The following is an 18750-nucleotide window of genomic DNA, read 5'->3' on the forward strand; positions in this document are numbered from 1 at the left end:
ATGTACATTTATATTACATAGGTATGAATTAAGCACTGTAGTTGGGTTCACATGTAGTAGGTAGGTAATGTACTATGATTGTATATAGGTTTATGAATGTATGTATTTATGTACTGTATGTATGTAGATATTACATACCGCATGCAAAAAAAAGAAGAAGATTGACATATTGTCAAAAAAATTATTTATTTGGTTCAAACATACAGCAATGTTTATTGGTTTTACTAAACTTCTGAGGACTATTTACAAGTACTGCAGGGTTTGTTTTCACATTGATATCAAAAGACATTCTTTTATACAAGTAACAGCAATGGATATCCAAACATACACATTCTTATAGCAAGGCAAAAAACAAATCTCTTGACACTTTATTTGGGTTGTATGCATACAGTAATTGCTTTTACACAGCACATTCTCAGCCCAGGGTTATCCTTAAAGGAACACTCCAACATTTTGGGAAATTAGCTTATTTATAACATCTTCCCTGGAGTTAGACAAGAAGATACATACCTTTGTCGTCTCTGTGCGTGCATTAGGCATCGGGAACGCCTGCACCGTTAGCCTAGCTTAGCGTCATTCACTGGAAGTAGGTTGCACATTTAGCCTAGTTCATAACAGTCAGTTATTAATTCATAGATATTTATTTAACAGTCATTTATGGATTAGGGTGAAGTCCAGCAAGATCCACCAGAAGTCTAGAAAGTAGAAAGTAGCACTGGTGACGTGAAATCACTGCGCCTAGACAGCAGTGGTTCGGCAATTGTTTTTCGAGTATATCTGTTTAGAAAACGGAAATGTCTAATTAAATTATTTTTTATTTCTCCACATGGTAAATACACAGGTCACAACATGTTTACAGGAACGTTTTGGAGTTGTATTTCGATTGTATTTGGAGTGTATTTCGCGACTGTTGGGAACTAGGCTAAACAGAAACACTAGATAGGCCAGGTTAGGGACACTAGATAGGCCAGGTTAGGGACACTAGATAGGCCAGATTAGGGGATGCAGATACCGATACTGATCCCAGGCTAAAATAGGATATCAGTATTTCCCCAATACAAAAATCCAATACCATTAGTAAATCGACAGCACTTTTAGAAAGATGTTAGATCTCTCTAATGGGGAAATGGATTCCATATCAATAATTTTCATCCAGTGACTCCAAACGATTGGTCCAAGTCGATAACGATCAGTAGGATTAATAGATGGGATCAGTACTTGGTACCAGCCGGTACCTGAATTACAAGATTCGGTATCGGCAGTGAAGAACTACATTACACTAGGTTAACCATCTGTAGTGTGGTAGTGAAAGGGTTAACCTTCTGTAGTGTGGTAGTGAAAGGTTAACCTTCTGTAGTGTGGTAGTGAAAGGTTAATCGTCTGTAGTGTGGTAGTGAAGGGTTAACCTTCTGTAGTGTGGTAGTGAAAGGTTAACCTTCTGTAGTGTGGTAGTGAAAGGTTAACCTTATGTAGTGTGGTAGTGAAAGGGTTAACCTTCTGTAGTGTGGTAGTGAAAGGTTAACCTTCTGTAGTGTGGTAGTGAAAGGTTAACCTTCTGTAGTGTGGTAGTGAAAGGTTAACCTTCTGTAGTGTGGTAGTGAAAGGTTAACCGTCTGTAGTGTGGTAGTGAAAGGTTAACCGTCTGTAGTGTGGTAGTAAAAGGTTAACCTTCTGTAGTGTGGTAGTGAAAGGTTAACCTTCTGTAGTGTGGTAGTGAAAGGTTAACCGTCTGTAGTGTGGTAGTGAAAGGTTAACCGTCTGTAGTGTGGTAGTAAAAGGTTAACCTTCTGTAGTGTGGTAGTGAAAGGTTAACCTTCTGTAGTGTGGTAGTGAAAGGTTAACCGTCTGTAGTGTGGTAGTGAAAGGTTAACCGTCTGTAATGTGGTAGTGAAAGGTTAACCGTCTGTAGTGTGGTAGTAAAAGGTTAACCTTCTGTAGTGTGGTAGTGAAAGGTTAACCTTCTGTAGTGTGGTAGTGAAAGGTTAACCGTCTGTAGTGTGGTAGTGAAAGGTTAACCGTCTGTAATGTGGTAGTGAAAGGGTTAAGGCATGTCACAAAAGGGCTTTTGAGTACACAATATGTGTCAAATGCCAGCTTATGAAACTCACTAAGCAAAGATTGTTAAAACCATGTACTGTACATGTATAATACCATGTATAACAAGCTACACTGTGTGACCAGAGGGTGGGGTGGGGTGGGGGGGATGAGTTGTTACTGTAGACAGGTCTCCTCTTCTAAGTATATATATATATGTAATTAGTGGAATCCCCCTTATTTACAACAGACTTATAAAAAAAGTTATTATAGAAATGTTAGAAATGTACAAATGACCTCCCCTCCATTCCATAACTATAACAAACTAGCATCTTTGGGTGACATATTCTTTTTAGACTGGATTTGATTTGTTTGTGCTAAAGAAAAAACAATAACATATAAAAACATACAGCCTTTTGGTTATCCTTTAACCACTTGTCGCTATAGCCGATAGTTTGACATGTACTGTACAGAGTATAGGACGTTTTGATATATACCTTGAACTTAAGGTAAAACGTGCACCTGCAAATCCAACAGGGTGTAACCACATGGAATCTGATTCTCGCTATGTACTCTATACTGCATTGAGACAATTATCTGTGCCACAGGGAGTCGTAAGAGTCCGATTTTAAGCTCCCGTGTAAATGTAACCTAAAATCACCAATGGGCTTATTATAGGTGAGAAGTGGACTTGGTGTGGAGTTCAGCCAGCCTCCTCCGCCGAGCAGTCGATCCCAGCGTAGGTGAACTTCTCATACAGGGTGGTGTTGACGTAGGTCTGGAAGACAACGAGACAACAGAGAGACAGTTACAGGCCGTTCAAGACAACGAGACAACAGCGAGACAGTTACAGGCCGTTCAAGACAACGAGACAACAGTGAGACAGTTACAGGCCGTTCAAGACAACGAGACAACAGTGAGACAGTTACAGGCCGTTCAAGACAACGAGACAACAGTGAGACAGTTACAGGCCGTTCAAGACAACGAGACAACAGTGAGACAGTTACAGGCCGTTCAAGACAACGAGACCACAGCGAGACAGTTACAGGCCGTTCAAGACAACGAGACAACATTTCTATGTTTAACATTTAATGTTTTTATTTGATTGATTTATGATGTTTTAATGTTATCTTTTTATATATATATTTTTTTTTTTACTTTTAAACCTTTTTATTTTTCCTTTTGCTATGAAGCACCTTGAGATCTCGTTGAGTTTAAAGTGTGCTATATAAATTAAATGCATTATTCCTCTTCTAAGTAAATATATGTAGTGGAATCCCCCTTATTTACAACAGACTAAACAAATTATAGAAATGATAGAAATGTACAAATGACCTCCCCTCCATTCCATAACTATAACAAACTAGCATCTGATGGTGATTTCAGTTTCCCCATGGTATCGGCCATTGTATAAATATCTTACCATGGTACTGTCATGGTGAAAGTCATGTACTTGAATAATACCATGTATCATCAAATTTAAACCATAATACTGATGGTTAATGTCATGGTATTTACGTAATGTTTTGGTTACTACTACTAAAATTATGGAAATACCATGATACATTTTGATAATACCATGATACATTTTGATAATACCATGATACATTTTGATAATACCATGATACATTTTGATAACACCATGATCAATTTTTGAAATTACGATGATACTTTTTCACAACTGCTACCTCAAAGCTCCAGGGAGGTCAGAGGTCAGAGGACTGTGTCATCAGCAGAGTCTAAAATGGGGCATTGAAAATGGGCATGCCTGTGTTCCATCTTCCTGTTTAGCCTCTCATGACAACACTGGCCTCTGTTCAGCAGTTCACTGTTTAGCCTCTCGTGACAACACTGGCCTCTGTTCAGCAGTTCACTGTTTAGCCTCTCGTGACAACACTGGCCTCTGTTCAGCAGTTCACTGTTTAGCCTCTCGTGACAACACTGGCCTCTCTTCAGCAGTTCTGTTTAGCCTCTCGTGACAACACTGGCCTCTGTTCAGCAGTTCACTGTTTAGCCTCTCGTGACAACACTGGCCTCTGTTCAGCAGTTCTGTTTAGCCTCTCGTGACAACACTGGCCTCTGTTCAGCAGTTCACTGTTTAGCCTCTTGTGACAACACTGGCCTCTGTTCAGCAGTTCACTGTTTAGCCTCTCGTGACAACACTGGCCTCTGTTCAGCAGTTCACTGTTTAGCCTCTCATGACAACACTGGCCTCTGTTCAGCAGTTCACTGTTTAGCCTCTCGTGACAACACTGGCCTCTGTTCAGCAGTTCACTGTTTAGCCTCTCGTGACAACACTGGCCTCTCTTCAGCAGTTCACTGTTTAGCCTCTCGTGACAATACTGGCCTCTCTTCAGCAGTTCACTGTTTAGCCTCTCGTGACAATACTGGCCTCTCTTCAGCAGTTCTGTTTAGCCTCTCGTGACAACACTGGCCTCTGTTCAGCAGTTCACTGTTTAGCCTCTCGTGACAACACTGGCCTCTCTTCAGCAGTTCACTGTTTAGCCTCTCATGACAACACTGGCCTCTGTTCAGCAGTTCTGTTTAGCCTCTCATGACAACACTGGCCTCTGTTCAGCAGTTCTGTTTAGCCTCTTGTGACAACACTGGCCTCTCTTCAGCAGTTCTGTTTAGCCTCTCGTGACAACACTGGCCTCTGTTCAGCAGTTCTGTTTAGCCTCTCATGACAACACTGGCCTCTGTTCAGCAGTTCACTGTTTAGCCTCTCGTGACAACACTGGCCTCTCTTCAGCAGTTCTGTTTAGCCTCTCGTGACAACACTGGCCTCTGTTCAGCAGTTCTGTTTAGCCTCTCATGACAACACTGGCCTCTGTTCAGCAGTTCTGTTTAGCCTCTCATGACAACACTGGCCTCTGTTCAGCAGTTCTGTTTAGACTCTCATGACAACACTGGCCTCTGTTCAGCAGTTCTGTTTAGCCTCTCATGACAACACTGGCCTCTGTTCAGCAGTTCACTGTTTAGCCTCTCGTGACAACACTGGCCTCTCTTCAGCAGTTCACTGTTTAGCCTCTCATGACAACACTGGCCTCTGTTCAGCAGTTCTGTTTAGCCTCTCGTGACAACACTGGCCTCTGTTCAGCAGTTCACTGTTTAGCCTCTCGTGACAACACTGGCCTCTGTTCAGCAGTTCTGTTTAGCCTCTCGTGACAACACTGGCCTCTGTTCAGCAGTTCTGTTTAGCCTCTCGTGACAACACTGGCCTCTGTTCAGCAGTTCACTGTTTAGCCTCTCGTGACAACACTGGCCTCTGTTCAGCAGTTCACTGTTTAGCCTCTCGTGACAACACTGGCCTCTCTTCAGCAGTTCTGTTTAGCCTCTCGTGACAACACTGGCCTCTGTTCAGCAGTTCTGTTTAGCCTCTCGTGACAACACTGGCCTCTGTTCAGCAGTTCACTGTTTAGCCTCTCGTGACAACACTGGCCTCTGTTCAGCAGTTCACTGTTTAGCCTCTCGTGACAACACTGGCCTCTGTTCAGCAGTTCACTGTTTAGCCTCTCATGACAACACTGGCCTCTGTTCAGCAGTTCACTGTTTAGCCTCTCGTGACAACACTGGCCTCTGTTCAGCAGTTCTGTTTAGCCTCTCGTGACAACACTGGCCTCTGTTCAGCAGTTCACTGTTTAGCCTCTCGTGACAACACTGGCCTCTGTTCAGCAGTTCACTGTTTAGCCTCTCATGACAACACTGGCCTCTGTTCAGCAGTTCTGTTTAGCCTCTCGTGACAACACTGGCCTCTCTTCAGCAGTTCACTGTTTAGCCTCTCGTGACAATACTGGCCTCTCTTCAGCAGTTCACTGTTTAGCCTCTCGTGACAACACTGGCCTCTGTTCAGCAGTTCACTGTTTAGCCTCTCATGACAACACTGGCCTCTGTTCAGCAGTTCTGTTTAGCCTCTTGTGACAACACTGGCCTCTCTTCAGCAGTTCTGTTTAGCCTCTCGTGACAACACTGGCCTCTCTTCAGCAGTTCTGTTTAGCCTCTCGTGACAACACTGGCCTCTCTTCAGCAGTTCACTGTTTAGCCTCTCGTGACAACACTGGCCTCTGTTCAGCAGTTCTGTTTAGCCTCTCGTGACAACACTGGCCTCTGTTCAGCAGTTCTGTTTAGCCTCTCGTGACAACACTGGCCTCTGTTCAGCAGTTCTGTTTAGCCTCTCATGACAACACTGGCCTCTGTTCAGCAGTTCTGTTTAGCCTCTCGTGACAACACTGGCCTCTGTTCAGCAGTTCTGTTTAGCCTCTCGTGACAACACTGGCCTCTGTTCAGCAGTTCTGTTTAGCCTCTCGTGACAACACTGGCCTCTGTTCAGCAGTTCTGTTTAGCCTCTCGTGACAACACTGGCCTCTCTTCAGCAGTTCTGTTTAGCCTCTCATGACAACACTGGCCTCTGTTCAGCAGTTCACTGTTTAGCCTCTCGTGACAACACTGGCCTCTGTTCAGCAGTTCACTGTTTAGACTCTCGTGACAACACTGGCCTCTGTTCAGCAGTTCACTGTTTAGCCTCTTGTGACAACACTGGCCTCTGTTCAGCAGTTCACTGTTTAGCCTCTCGTGACAACACTGGCCTCTGTTCAGCAGTTCTGTTTAGCCTCTCGTGACAACACTGGCCTCTCTTCAGCAGTTCTGTTTAGCCTCTCATGACAACACTGGCCTCTGTTCAGCAGTTCTGTTTAGCCTCTCGTGACAACACTGGCCTCTCTTCAGCAGTTCACTGTTTAGCCTCTCGTGACAACACTGGCCTCTGTTCAGCAGTTCTGTTTAGCCTCTCGTGACAACACTGGCCTCTGTTCAGCAGTTCTGTTTAGCCTCTCATGACAACACTGGCCTCTGTTCAGCAGTTCACTGTTTAGCCTCTCATGACAACACTGGCCTCTCTTCAGCAGTTCACTGTTTAGCCTCTCATGACAACACTGGCCTCTCTTCAGCAGTTCTGTTTAGCCTCTCGTGACAACACTGGCCTCTGTTCAGCAGTTCTGTTTAGCCTCTCGTGACAACACTGGCCTCTCTTCAGCAGTTCACTGTTTAGCCTCTCGTGACAACACTGGCCTCTGTTCAGCAGTTCACTGTTTAGACTCTCGTGACAACACTGGCCTCTCTTCAGCAGTTCACTGTTTAGCCTCTCATGACAACACTGGCCTCTGTTCAGCAGTTCACTGTTTAGCCTCTCGTGACAACACTGGCCTCTGTTCAGCAGTTCTGTTTAGCCTCTCGTGACAACACTGGCCTCTGTTCAGCAGTTCACTGTTTAGCCTTTCGTGACAATACTGGCCTCTGTTCAGCAGTTCTGTTTAGCCTCTCGTGACAACACTGGCCTCTGTTCAGCAGTTCTGTTTAGCCTCTCATGACAACACTGGCCTCTGTTCAGCAGTTCTGTTTAGACTCTCGTGACAACACTGGCCTCTCTTCAGCAGTTCACTGTTTAGCCTCTCGTGACAACACTGGCCTCTGTTCAGCAGTTCTGTTTAGCCTCTCGTGACAACACTGGCCTCTGTTCAGCAGTTCTGTTTAGCCTCTCGTGACAACACTGGCCTCTGTTCAGCAGTTCTGTTTAGCCTCTCGTGACAACACTGGCCTCTCTTCAGCAGTTCTGTTTAGCCTCTCGTGACAACACTGGCCTCTGTTCAGCAGTTCTGTTTAGCCTCTCGTGACAACACTGGCCTCTCTTCAGCAGTTCTGTTTAGCCTCTCGTGACAACACTGGCCTCTGTTCAGCAGTTCTGTTTAGCCTCTCATGACAACACTGGCCTCTGTTCAGCAGTTCTGTTTAGCCTCTCGTGACAACACTGGCCTCTGTTCAGCAGTTCTGTTTAGCCTCTCGTGACAACACTGGCCTCTCTTCAGCAGTTCACTGTTTAGCCTCTCGTGACAACACTGGCCTCTGTTGAGCAGTTCTGTTTAGCCTCTCGTGACAACACTGGCCTCTCTTCAGCAGTTCACTGTTTAGCCTCTCGTGACAACACTGGCCTCTCTTCAGCAGTTCTGTTTAGCCTCTCGTGACAACACTGGCCTCTGTTCAGCAGTTCTGTTTAGCCTCTCGTGACAACACTGGCCTCTGTTCAGCAGTTCTGTTTAGCCTCTCGTGACAACACTGGCCTCTGTTCAGCAGTTCACTGTTTAGCCTCTCGTGACAACACTGGCCTCTGTTCAGCAGTTCTGTTTAGCCTCTCGTGACAACACTGGCCTCTGTTCAGCAGTTCTGTTTAGACTCTCGTGACAACACTGGCCTCTCTTCAGCAGTTCTGTTTAGCCTCTCATGACAACACTGGCCTCTCTTCAGCAGTTCTGTTTAGCCTCTCATGACAACACTGGCCTCTCTTCAGCAGTTCTGTTTAGCCTCTCGTGACAACACTGGCCTCTGTTCAGCAGTTCTGTTTAGCCTCTCGTGACAACACTGGCCTCTGTTCAGCAGTTCACTGTTTAGCCTCTTGTGACAACACTGGCCTCTGTTCAGCAGTTCTGTTTAGCCTCTCGTGACAACACTGGCCTCTGTTCAGCAGTTCTGTTTAGCCTCTCGTGACAACACTGGCCTCTGTTCAGCAGTTCTGTTTAGCCTCTCGTGACAACACTGGCCTCTGTTCAGCAGTTCTGTTTAGCCTCTCGTGACAACACTGGCCTCTGTTCAGCAGTTCTGTTTAGCCTCTCGTGACAACACTGGCCTCTGTTCAGCAGTTCTGTTTAGCCTCTCGTGACAACACTGGCCTCTCTTCAGCAGTTCACTGTTTAGCCTCTCGTGACAACACTGGCCTCTGTTCAGCAGTTCTGTTTAGCCTCTCGAGACAACACTGGCCTCTGTTCAGCAGTTCTGTTTAGCCTCTCGTGACAACACTGGCCTCTGTTCAGCAGTTCTGTTTAGCCTCTCGTGACAACACTGGCCTCTGTTCAGCAGTTCACTGTTTAGCCTCTCGTGACAACACTGGCCTCTCTTCAGCAGTTCTGTTTAGCCTCTCGTGACAACACTGGCCTCTGTTCAGCAGTTCTGTTTAGCCTCTCGTGACAACACTGGCCTCTCTTCAGCAGTTCTGTTTAGCCTCTCGTGACAACACTGGCCTCTGTTCAGCAGTTCTGTTTAGACTCACGTGACAACACTGGCCTCTCTTCAGCAGTTCTGTTTAGACTCTCGTGACAACACTGGCCTCTGTTCAGCAGTTCACTGTTTAGCCTCTCGTGACAACACTGGCCTCTGTTCAGCAGTTCTGTTTAGCCTCTCGTGACAACACTGGCCTCTGTTCAGCAGTTCTGTTTAGCCTCTCGTGACAACACTGGCCTCTGTTCAGCAGTTCTGTTTAGCCTCTCGTGACAACACTGGCCTCTCTTCAGCAGTTCACTGTTTAGCCTCTCGTGACAACACTGGCCTCTGTTCAGCAGTTCTGTTTAGCCTCTCATGACAACACTGGCCTCTGTTCAGCAGTTCTGTTTAGCCTCTCATGACAACACTGGCCTCTGTTCAGCAGTTCTGTTTAGCCTCTCGTGACAACACTGGCCTCTGTTCAGCAGTTCTGTTTAGCCTCTCATGACAACACTGGCCTCTCTTCAGCAGTTCTGTTTAGCCTCTCGTGACAACACTGGCCTCTCTTCAGCAGTTCACTGTTTAGCCTCTCGTGACAACACTGGCCTCTCTTCAGCAGTTCTGTTTAGCCTCTCGTGACAACACTGGCCTCTGTTCAGCAGTTCTGTTTAGCCTCTCGTGACAACACTGGCCTCTGTTCAGCAGTTCTGTTTAGCCTCTCGTGACAACACTGGCCTCTCTTCAGCAGTTCTGTTTAGCCTCTCGTGACAACACTGGCCTCTGTTCAGCAGTTCACTGTTTAGCCTCTCGTGACAACACTGGCCTCTGTTCAGCAGTTCACTGTTTAGCCTCTCATGACAACACTGGCCTCTGTTCAGCAGTTCTGTTTAGCCTCTCGTGACAACACTGGCCTCTGTTCAGCAGTTCTGTTTAGCCTCTCGTGACAACACTGGCCTCTCTTCAGCAGTTCTGTTTAGCCTCTCATGACAACACTGGCCTCTCTTCAGCAGTTCTGTTTAGCCTCTCGTGACAACACTGGCCTCTGTTCAGCAGTTCTGTTTAGCCTCTCATGACAACACTGGCCTCTGTTCAGCAGTTCTGTTTAGCCTCTCGTGACAACACTGGCCTCTGTTCAGCAGTTCACTGTTTAGCCTCTCATGACAACACTGGCCTCTGTTCAGCAGTTCTGTTTAGCCTCTTGTGACAACACTGGCCTCTGTTCAGCAGTTCTGTTTAGCCTCTCGTGACAATACTGGCCTCTCTTCAGCAGTTCTGTTTAGCCTCTCGTGACAACACTGGCCTCTGTTCAGCAGTTCACTGTTTAGCCTCTCGTGACAACACTGGCCTCTGTTCAGCAGTTCTGTTTAGACTCTCGTGACAACACTGGCCTCTGTTCAGCAGTTCTGTTTAGCCTCTCGTGACAACACTGGCCTCTGTTCAGCAGTTCTGTTTAGCCTCTCGTGACAACACTGGCCTCTCTTCAGCAGTTCTGTTTAGCCTCTCGTGACAACACTGGCCTCTGTTCAGCAGTTCTGTTTAGCCTCTCGTGACAACACTGGCCTCTGTTCAGCAGTTCACTGTTTAGCCTCTCATGACAACACTGGCCTCTGTTCAGCAGTTCTGTTTAGCCTCTCATGACAACACTGGCCTCTGTTCAGCAGTTCACTGTTTAGCCTCTCATGACAACACTGGCCTCTGTTCAGCAGTTCTGTTTAGCCTCTCGTGACAACACTGGCCTCTGTTCAGCAGTTCACTGTTTAGCCTCTCGTGACAACACTGGCCTCTGTTCAGCAGTTCTGTTTAGCCTCTCGTGACAACACTGGCCTCTGTTCAGCAGTTCACTGTTTAGCCTCTCGTGACAACACTGGCCTCTGTTCAGCAGTTCTGTTTAGCCTCTCGTGACAACACTGGCCTCTGTTCAGCAGTTCCCATGAAATCTCCCATATGGTTGATTAGATGATAATAACAACAACAACAACAACAACAACAACAACAACAACAACAACAACAACAACAACAACAACAACAACAACAACAACAACAACAACAACAACAACAACAACAACAACAACAACAACAACAACAACAACAACAGGCAATAGCCTCAGATTTGAACAATGAAATGGTAAAAAGACAAAGGTAAGAATCACACGTTAAACAGAGATGGAATGAGAGGCAAAGTCTGGTGGGAATGTTGGGAATTCTGGGTCACATTTATGGAAAGATGAACAGAAATCTCTTCTTTCAGATAAGCAGACAGACCTTTCTCTCCTCCAGCATTCTGCTGAGAGACACCAGGATCTGGGCGAACGATGGCCTCTCGTACGTTTTCTCCCTCCAACACTGCCGCATCAGATCATACCTAGATAAAGACATCCAACACTGCAATGAGATGACGTTTGAAACAGTGGAGGCTCAATCTAACGTTCCTTTCTATTACAGGTTTTAAACTGTGACTGTCAGGTTTTAAACTGTGTGGGGGACCCAGGCCTGAATTGCGCCCTGAGGGGGAGGTTTGCCCTGAGAGGGAGGTTCGAAGGGTCAAATTGGGCATCAAACAGGAGGAAAGACTGTCAGGTTTTAAACTGTTTAAACAGTCATTCAGAACGGCACTATTGCACTCTGTTGCTACTCTTCGATTATCTTTAAATTGTTATGTGTGACAATCGAGCCGTACACAGAGAGGCCTGTTGGGATGTTGGATCCTAATTGTGTGATTTGGTGTTCTATGTCTTACCTTGACTTTGTCTACTTTGCTAATTCTATGCCTGTCTTTTTTTTTGCTGCTGTGAAGCACTTTGAGCTCCAATTCTTGTATGAAAGGTGCTCTACAAATAAAGTGTATTATTTTTTTTTTTTATCCACTTTTTCTCCCATTTTCTATATTTTTCTCCCATCCCAATTTCGTATCATCCAATTCAACCCTCCCCTGTCACGAACGCTGTTTCTTGCCTCCCACAAGCCGGCTGCAATGTGGACTAAGTCATACATAGCACAAGTCCCCTCCGGTATTTGAGGTAACAGCAGTCGCATATTTTCACCTGCGCAGCTCGATCTCTCAGTGGCGAGGAGTAACGAGTGGGAGGCTCACGCTGCCCCCGACACTTCCTGATTCTACTGCGCAGGCGCACCAACCGACCTGTAGGAGTCGCTGTCCACAACGCCCGATCCCCACCCATCAGTTTCCCACCCCCTAATACGGCCAATGTATATTAGTATGAACGACCAGCTAAACTGAAAGCAATGTGGAGCACAGGCGAGCCCAGCGTCTCCGCATTCGTGACGAGCGCCTTGCCCACTACGCCCACGTAGCCGCCAAATAAAGTGTATTATTATTGGTATTATTATAACAACAATTCACTGACAGCTGTAGGGTTTCTCATGACACACAAGGCCATACATGTACCTGGCCTAACAACAAACAATAACTTGTTTTTGCTGTGGAATAGTGTCGCCGCTCTAACAGGGCTGTGACCCAGTGGGGTAGACAGGAGACAGTGGTGGGGTTTCTCCCTCCAGCTCAGTGGCACAGTCAGTACTTACACCTCGTCATCACAGTTGAGAGGCTTCTCCAGTCTGTAGTGCTGCGGGAGTTTCTCATACAGCTCGGCGCACGTCATCCCGCAGTATGGAGTGCCACCTAAACGCATGGGTACACAACAAATTATACAGCCATGCTGCAATATGGAGTGCCACCTGCAGGGGGCATACATCACAGGATAAATAGCTTATGGGTGCACAACATGAAACTGGGATCCAGTGCTGCATTACATGTTGCATATCTAAAGAACAGCTTTTCAGGAATTATTATTAATTATTATTCCACAGTTTATGGAATTGCACTCATTATCAAAGCATCACTCCATTTATATATAACAGCGATATCATTTATTATTATTATTATAAAAAAATAATCGTATACTTTATTTAACCAGGCAGGTCAATTAACACTTTGAATGCCAGCGACGCTATTTGTCGTTAGTTCATGCCGACCTTTGAGTGGCCGCCAACGCTATATAGCGTTTGTTTGTGGTATTTTTTTTTATTGGCGATTTGAATTCATATTTCATCAATCGAGCCTCACGCTAGTGTTGCAGACTCTCTCTAAGCTCAATTGGGAAAATACCGCCCCCTATCGTCTCTCCCTGTGTAACTGCACCCCATTACTTTAGACTGACGAAGGGGGGGGGGGGGGGGGGGGGGGGGGCAGTTTCCTCATTTTACTTTTCCGTCAAGCCAACTGAAGAGACCAAGTGATCGCCGACCATCAGAACAGCGTGGATTAAGTATTTACAGTACCCAATCAATAAGCGTGATCGATATTTGGAATGGCGATCAGGAATTGGAGTAATCTTTTTGGATAACATCTGATCTAAGGTAAGGCATTTATTTTACCAGTGTTGGGGTAATTGGATCTGTTTTGACCTATATATCAGTGTGTGCCCCATGTGTGTGTGTGTGTGTGTGTGTGTGGCTGTGCGAGCAATCAGGAAATGAGATAATCGATATTTCAGCCCGCTTCTATAGCGTGCATAAGTACACATATACTATCGATAATCTAGCGTTTATTTGAAAACGATTCATAAATAGGCCGAAAAATTACAACGTTTTTGTGTATCCAGAATATTCCAGTAAATGCCGTTTATCACGGAATCTTTATATTTTCCTTGAAAACGAGGGCTTTTCAAAATGCTATAAAACGGAAATGAAGCGATTAAAAAACAATCGTTTCGACAATGTTGACTGCAAACAAGTCATTGATAAGCGACGGGCAGATTAGACAAATAGCCATAATTTAAGACGGAGATTATGCATTCACAACGCTATCATTGAAGTGGGTGCTGGCATTTAACCATGCTTTACCATGTTAATGGCCGGTACTGAAAGTGTTAAGAACAAATTCTTATTTTCAATGACGGTCTGGCGAGAGGACAAAAGGTCCCCTTGAAGGGTAACAGGGAAAGAGGGGACAACAAATAAATAAATAGAAAAGAGACGGGAAATAATTAAAACACACATCAAACAACCAAATAAAATGACAAAGGGGCAAACATGGAGCAGAACAGTCACATTACTGGGCTAGGTGGGGGAGCTGCAGGTGTGCGGAAACAACTCTATGATAGAGTCCTTAACCCTTTCACTACCACACTACAGAAGGTTCTGTGTCGTTATGGCTTCGCTCAGCACCTGATTGATTGCACTGTACTTCACTTCGTGCACGAGCACTGAATAAAAAATTCCACCATGTACCTTTACATCCCAACATTCGTCTGACCACACCCCCTTCCGCTTACCTTCATAAGCAGGTGTGTGGTCACCTACTCGCCTCCTTCTTCACTTTCACTACAAGGAAGTGCCTTCGGTAGATCCCCACTTGACGAGGTTGTTAGCTGAAGAAAGTTGAGACGTGTTTACATTGTGCTTATTTTTTTCTTCTCTCATAAATATTCGATAGAAAAACCTAAGTCATAATGTCTACTCCGGAGAGTCGAGTTCGCAGAGCCACTCTCCACCAGCGGTTCTCCATTTACGCCTCCGTTGTGCGTCCTGGTGCAGGGCTGTTGCCTCTCTCGTGGTTAACAGCCACGCTCGGTAGGCGTCCGATGGGTAGTTTGCCTCTCCAAGGAGCTGGTGCACCGGTGCCGTCGCCTATGCGATGGCCTGGTCCTGGCTCTGGTTACTCTGTTTCCGGGGAACCGTCCGCTGTTGAGCGGCCGGTTCCTTTGGTTCCCGAGGATTTGAGACGCAAACTTTTTGCGTCGGCTCGCTCCCGTCGCAAGATGGTGGCTTGCAGATGCGAACGGCCCGGGTTTGGTGAGTTGCTGGAGCCCAGTGAGGATGCGTCGGTCTCTACATGCCCGATGGAAACAGAGGATTACATGGTAGAGGCTGACGGGTTCTTATTTGAAGGCCCGGTGGAGACAGGTATCCCGCCCGTCCAGGTAACACTGGAGGGGGGTGAAATGTCTCCTTGGGGCGCCTTGTTTGAAGATGTTGGAGAAGAACCTCTGACTCGTTGGCAAGATGCCCTGCTATCAGCCACATCGGAGTGTGGCTCCTTGACCAGTGGAAGCCTGCTGTATGTGAGGGATGCGGGCTCGGCGGAGGAAAGTCTGCAGGGGGAACTGCAGGCTTTGTTTCCCGAGCTTATGGCGGTGGCGGCAGTCGCAAACGGCGTGCCGCTGCCGCAGCCACTGCCTGTTCCTGTCCCTGATGATCTAATAGGTCATCTATGGCAGCGTCGCCCGGTGAGAGGGGTGGACGTTGTCTACCCATTTTCCCCCTCAATGGGGGCCTATGTTCGTCAGGGCCAGGTGGTGTCCCACATCATAGGCCTCACCCCCGCCTACGTACAAGTTACGCGGGTGGCGGGTTTGGTCGACACAATCTCTGGCTGCCGCGTCTAACATCGCGCAGCTGGCAAGATTCATGTCCGGGATATTGACGGGCGGCATGGAGCAGAGTGATGTACAACATGACCAGCTCTCCCAGGCGGCAGGAGCTTTCCTGCATCTGACTCAGCTGCAGGCCATAGCCGCTGGGAAAGTGCGCGCCCTGGCAACTCTAACCCAGCGCCACCTTTGGCTGGAGCAGGCCCGTTGGACTGTTCGGGAAGGCCCTGCAGTTGATGACCTCGACGTGCAGAGAAATGCAGGAGGAACGCTCCGTGCTCCAACCTCATTTTCCCCCTCCCGACGTCGCCGGTGGAGTCAGACGGCTGCCACGTCGTCGAGCGTCTTCCGCCGTGGCTGCTGCTACTACCACCGCCACTGCTGGTCCTTCGAGGAAGAAGGCCAGGAGGAGAGAGGGCGCCTCCGCTGCAGCCGGCCCATCTACGCCCGGAGGAGACGGTAGGGATCGTCGAGACCAGCCGCCAATTGTCTACCGTCCCTCCGGGGCTCCCCGGGGTGGCAAATCCCGAGCGGCTCGAGGCGGCAGGCGCCGCTAGATCCAGTGACTTTTTCCGCCTGCGGTCCCCTCTGTTTACCCCTCCCCGGCCCTCCCATATACTTTTGTTCAGAAATAAAAAGTCCCCTCTAAAGGGGGACTGTATTTTTTGTTAAAAAACTGTGTGTTTCTTCACCAAACATATGATGGGGTTGCAAAGTGTGAATCTTCACTAGTATGCGTTGATAGGAGGGTTACGTTCGTGTTATGAGCTTAAGCAAGGTCTGCAGCCTACACTCGGTTATGGAAAGGTTTTCTACCTCGGCCTGAGGCTCCACATGAAGGTAGAGGCTAGTTGTTTCCCCCCGTCATGGCACATGTCACTACGCACGTTGCTATTGACGATGGCTTCCGTGAGTTAGACCTGTACGTACGGTCTGTTGTTGTCAAAGTGTCGGGATAGAGCGTAGGACTTACGGGTCCGCTACGCTCGATATATGTGTAACTTGAGTTGGTTGGTCACATGACTCGAGGTTACCATGGCTTTTTCACTCTATGACTCACGTGGGAAAGCTCTCTGGGGAATTTCCGTCTAAATCCTCTGTGGTGGGGGTGACTGGATATAATGTGAACAGTTTTTATCCTCAGCTGTGTCAAATGGGATTCAGGTCAGTCGGTGCTTCCTTTCTTTTTAATAAAAGAGTGTGGAGTATAGGAAGCACCACACCCTTCTTGTCGTTTCTCCCAGGCGCCTTGGGGATTCAATGAAGGGTCTAAATAGCCTGTTCATTGATGTGGTTGTGTCCCGACGCATGCATGGTGCTAGCTCGGGGTGTTTCTGATAAGAATCATGCGGGTAGCTAGTACGCCTTGGTTGCTTGTTGTTAAAACAGCGTTTTTATAAAGCAACTGGGATGGAGGTTTGTCCTCTTCCGAGAACCTGTTACTGGTTCTCGACGGATTATCGTTCATATCTGGGGGATGTTAACGGAATAGATCAGGACATAGGTAGAGGGGTTTCACGCCCTTGGGGTGGGCCACCGCGCACGGTTCACACCGGCCGTCTGGGTGGCGCCCTCTTTTCATGTTTTTTGATCGACACGCATATCTGCCCCTTCTTCCGGAGTAGGCATGTCGGCGTGGTTAGGGCACGGGACTGGTTCTTGTCACGCTGGTCCAGGTCAGTTAACTCGTTTGTCCGCTGGGGATGCAGATCTGCTGTTCTGGTACCCTGAGGGGCTTGGGCTTTTTTCAGGGGAAAAAAGGCCGGGTCGGCCCGGGGCGTCACAAGGTTAGGCGTTATGGAGACCCTTGTTGGGTACTCTTTTGTACCTGGCACTATCATAAGGGGCTGGTTCTCTTCTTCGCACCTCTCTCGCGCATGGCGGAGAGAGGGCTGTTAGGGTGGTCTTCTGGACCTCCTCTGGTAACCCTGTGTGCTTCCCGAGCCGCCGGGCCCGGTCCGAAGTAAAGTTTCGTTGATACCGTAGACCTGGGATAACCCCTTTTTTCTTGAGGGGTTATAGGAACAACCACCGCATATGGTAACAACAGGGTGGTTGATTCCCTGGTGTGTTGGAGCAGTGTCAACTCCCGGGTTCTCCGGTTGAGTGTGCCCCTGCACGTTCATGACGTCTGCCAATCATGTCAGCCTTCTCTGCCTCGACCCCTCTGGGTGGTTTTTTTTTGATGGAGGCTTCATCATGGTGATTAACAGCGCCAGCATGCGCCCCTTCAGCTGACTCCTTTGGCGCCTGTCTCGTCCGCAGTGCTCCAGGCTCAGGTTACAGCCTGTTGCCTGGTTTCCCCGGTGTGCTGCCTGCTTCCGTTGGTTAACCTTTTGAGTGCTTACGGCCATGCTGACTGCCTGTTCTGCAGGATCAGTGTGCCAGGCGGTGTGCTATTGGGGGGAAAGGGCCCGCTCTTGGAGGGGCCTTATCCGAATACGCTGGCGATGTGGGGCGCGGTGTCACTAAGTGACCACCTGGTGGGGTCTTGATGCCTGGCGTCATTGACCTCTCCGGGCCCCCTTTTTCCAGGGGATCCAGTCCCTTCAGTGGGTCTGGGTCTTCCTTCACGCTCCGCTGCTACGGCCTTGCCACGGGGTTGGGTTTGCTCTTGATCCCGTGATTTTGGGGGCAGTAACGAGGTTGTTCCTTCCGTTCGTTCCCGGGTGGCATGCGGGTTGTGCGTGTGTGTAGTCGTGGGGTCAAGCCACGGTCTGCTCACCCTGTGCGTTGAGTTGCTTGAGTGCCTCTTCGCACGGTCGGATCCGTCGCCCTCCCGTGAACCTCCAATAGGGGGGGTATCCTCCATTAGGGAGGGTCAGGGGGGCTCGGTCCTCCCCGGTCTGATGGTTGTGGGGGGCCTCAGCGGGGTACGTTTGTCGGGCTATGGCTCCCGCTTAGCCCCTGTTGTGCAATCAGGTGCTGAGCGAAGCCATAACGACACAGAACGTAAGGTTATGTATATAACCCAGTTCTGTGAGTTATGGTGCGCTCAGCACCTGGACGCCGCTGCGGCCCTTGATCTCGCCTTGTGGTGAAAGTTTGGGAGGGAGGCGAGTAGGTGACCACACACCTGCTTATGAAGGTAAGCGGAAGGGGGTGTGGTCAGACGAATGTTGGGATGTAAAGGTACATGGTGGAATTTTTTATTCAGTGCTTGTGCACGAAGTGAAGTACAGTGCAATCAATAACCTTACGTTAACCCTTTCACTACCACACTACAGAAGGTTAACCCTTTCACTACCACACTACAGACGGTTAACCCTTTCACTACCACACTACAGAAGGTTAACCT

At 47.9% G+C, this 18750-nt stretch overlaps 1 protein-coding gene across 1 annotated transcript in view; it reads right to left on the bottom strand.

Moving 5' to 3' along the window:
• Nucleotides 1-216: 216 nt before the first annotated feature.
• Nucleotides 217-18750, bottom strand: part of LOC311237240 (angiopoietin-1 receptor-like) — a gene marked incomplete at its 5' end in the record, with an annotated part of 126356 nt that continues 107822 nt past the window's right edge. The window contains 3 exons of the mRNA XM_084325047.1: nt 217-2812; nt 11323-11422; nt 12604-12700. Of these exons, the coding sequence (XP_084181173.1) occupies nt 2738-2812; nt 11323-11422; nt 12604-12700 (272 nt within the window). The 3' untranslated portion in view covers nt 217-2737. The remainder of the gene's footprint in view (nt 2813-11322; nt 11423-12603; nt 12701-18750) is intronic.

The sequence above is a fragment of the Notolepis coatsorum genome (genome assembly GCF_963971535.1).
Source record: "Notolepis coatsorum genome assembly, chromosome: 11".
Classification (NCBI taxonomy): domain Eukaryota; kingdom Metazoa; phylum Chordata; class Actinopteri; order Aulopiformes; family Paralepididae; genus Notolepis; species Notolepis coatsorum.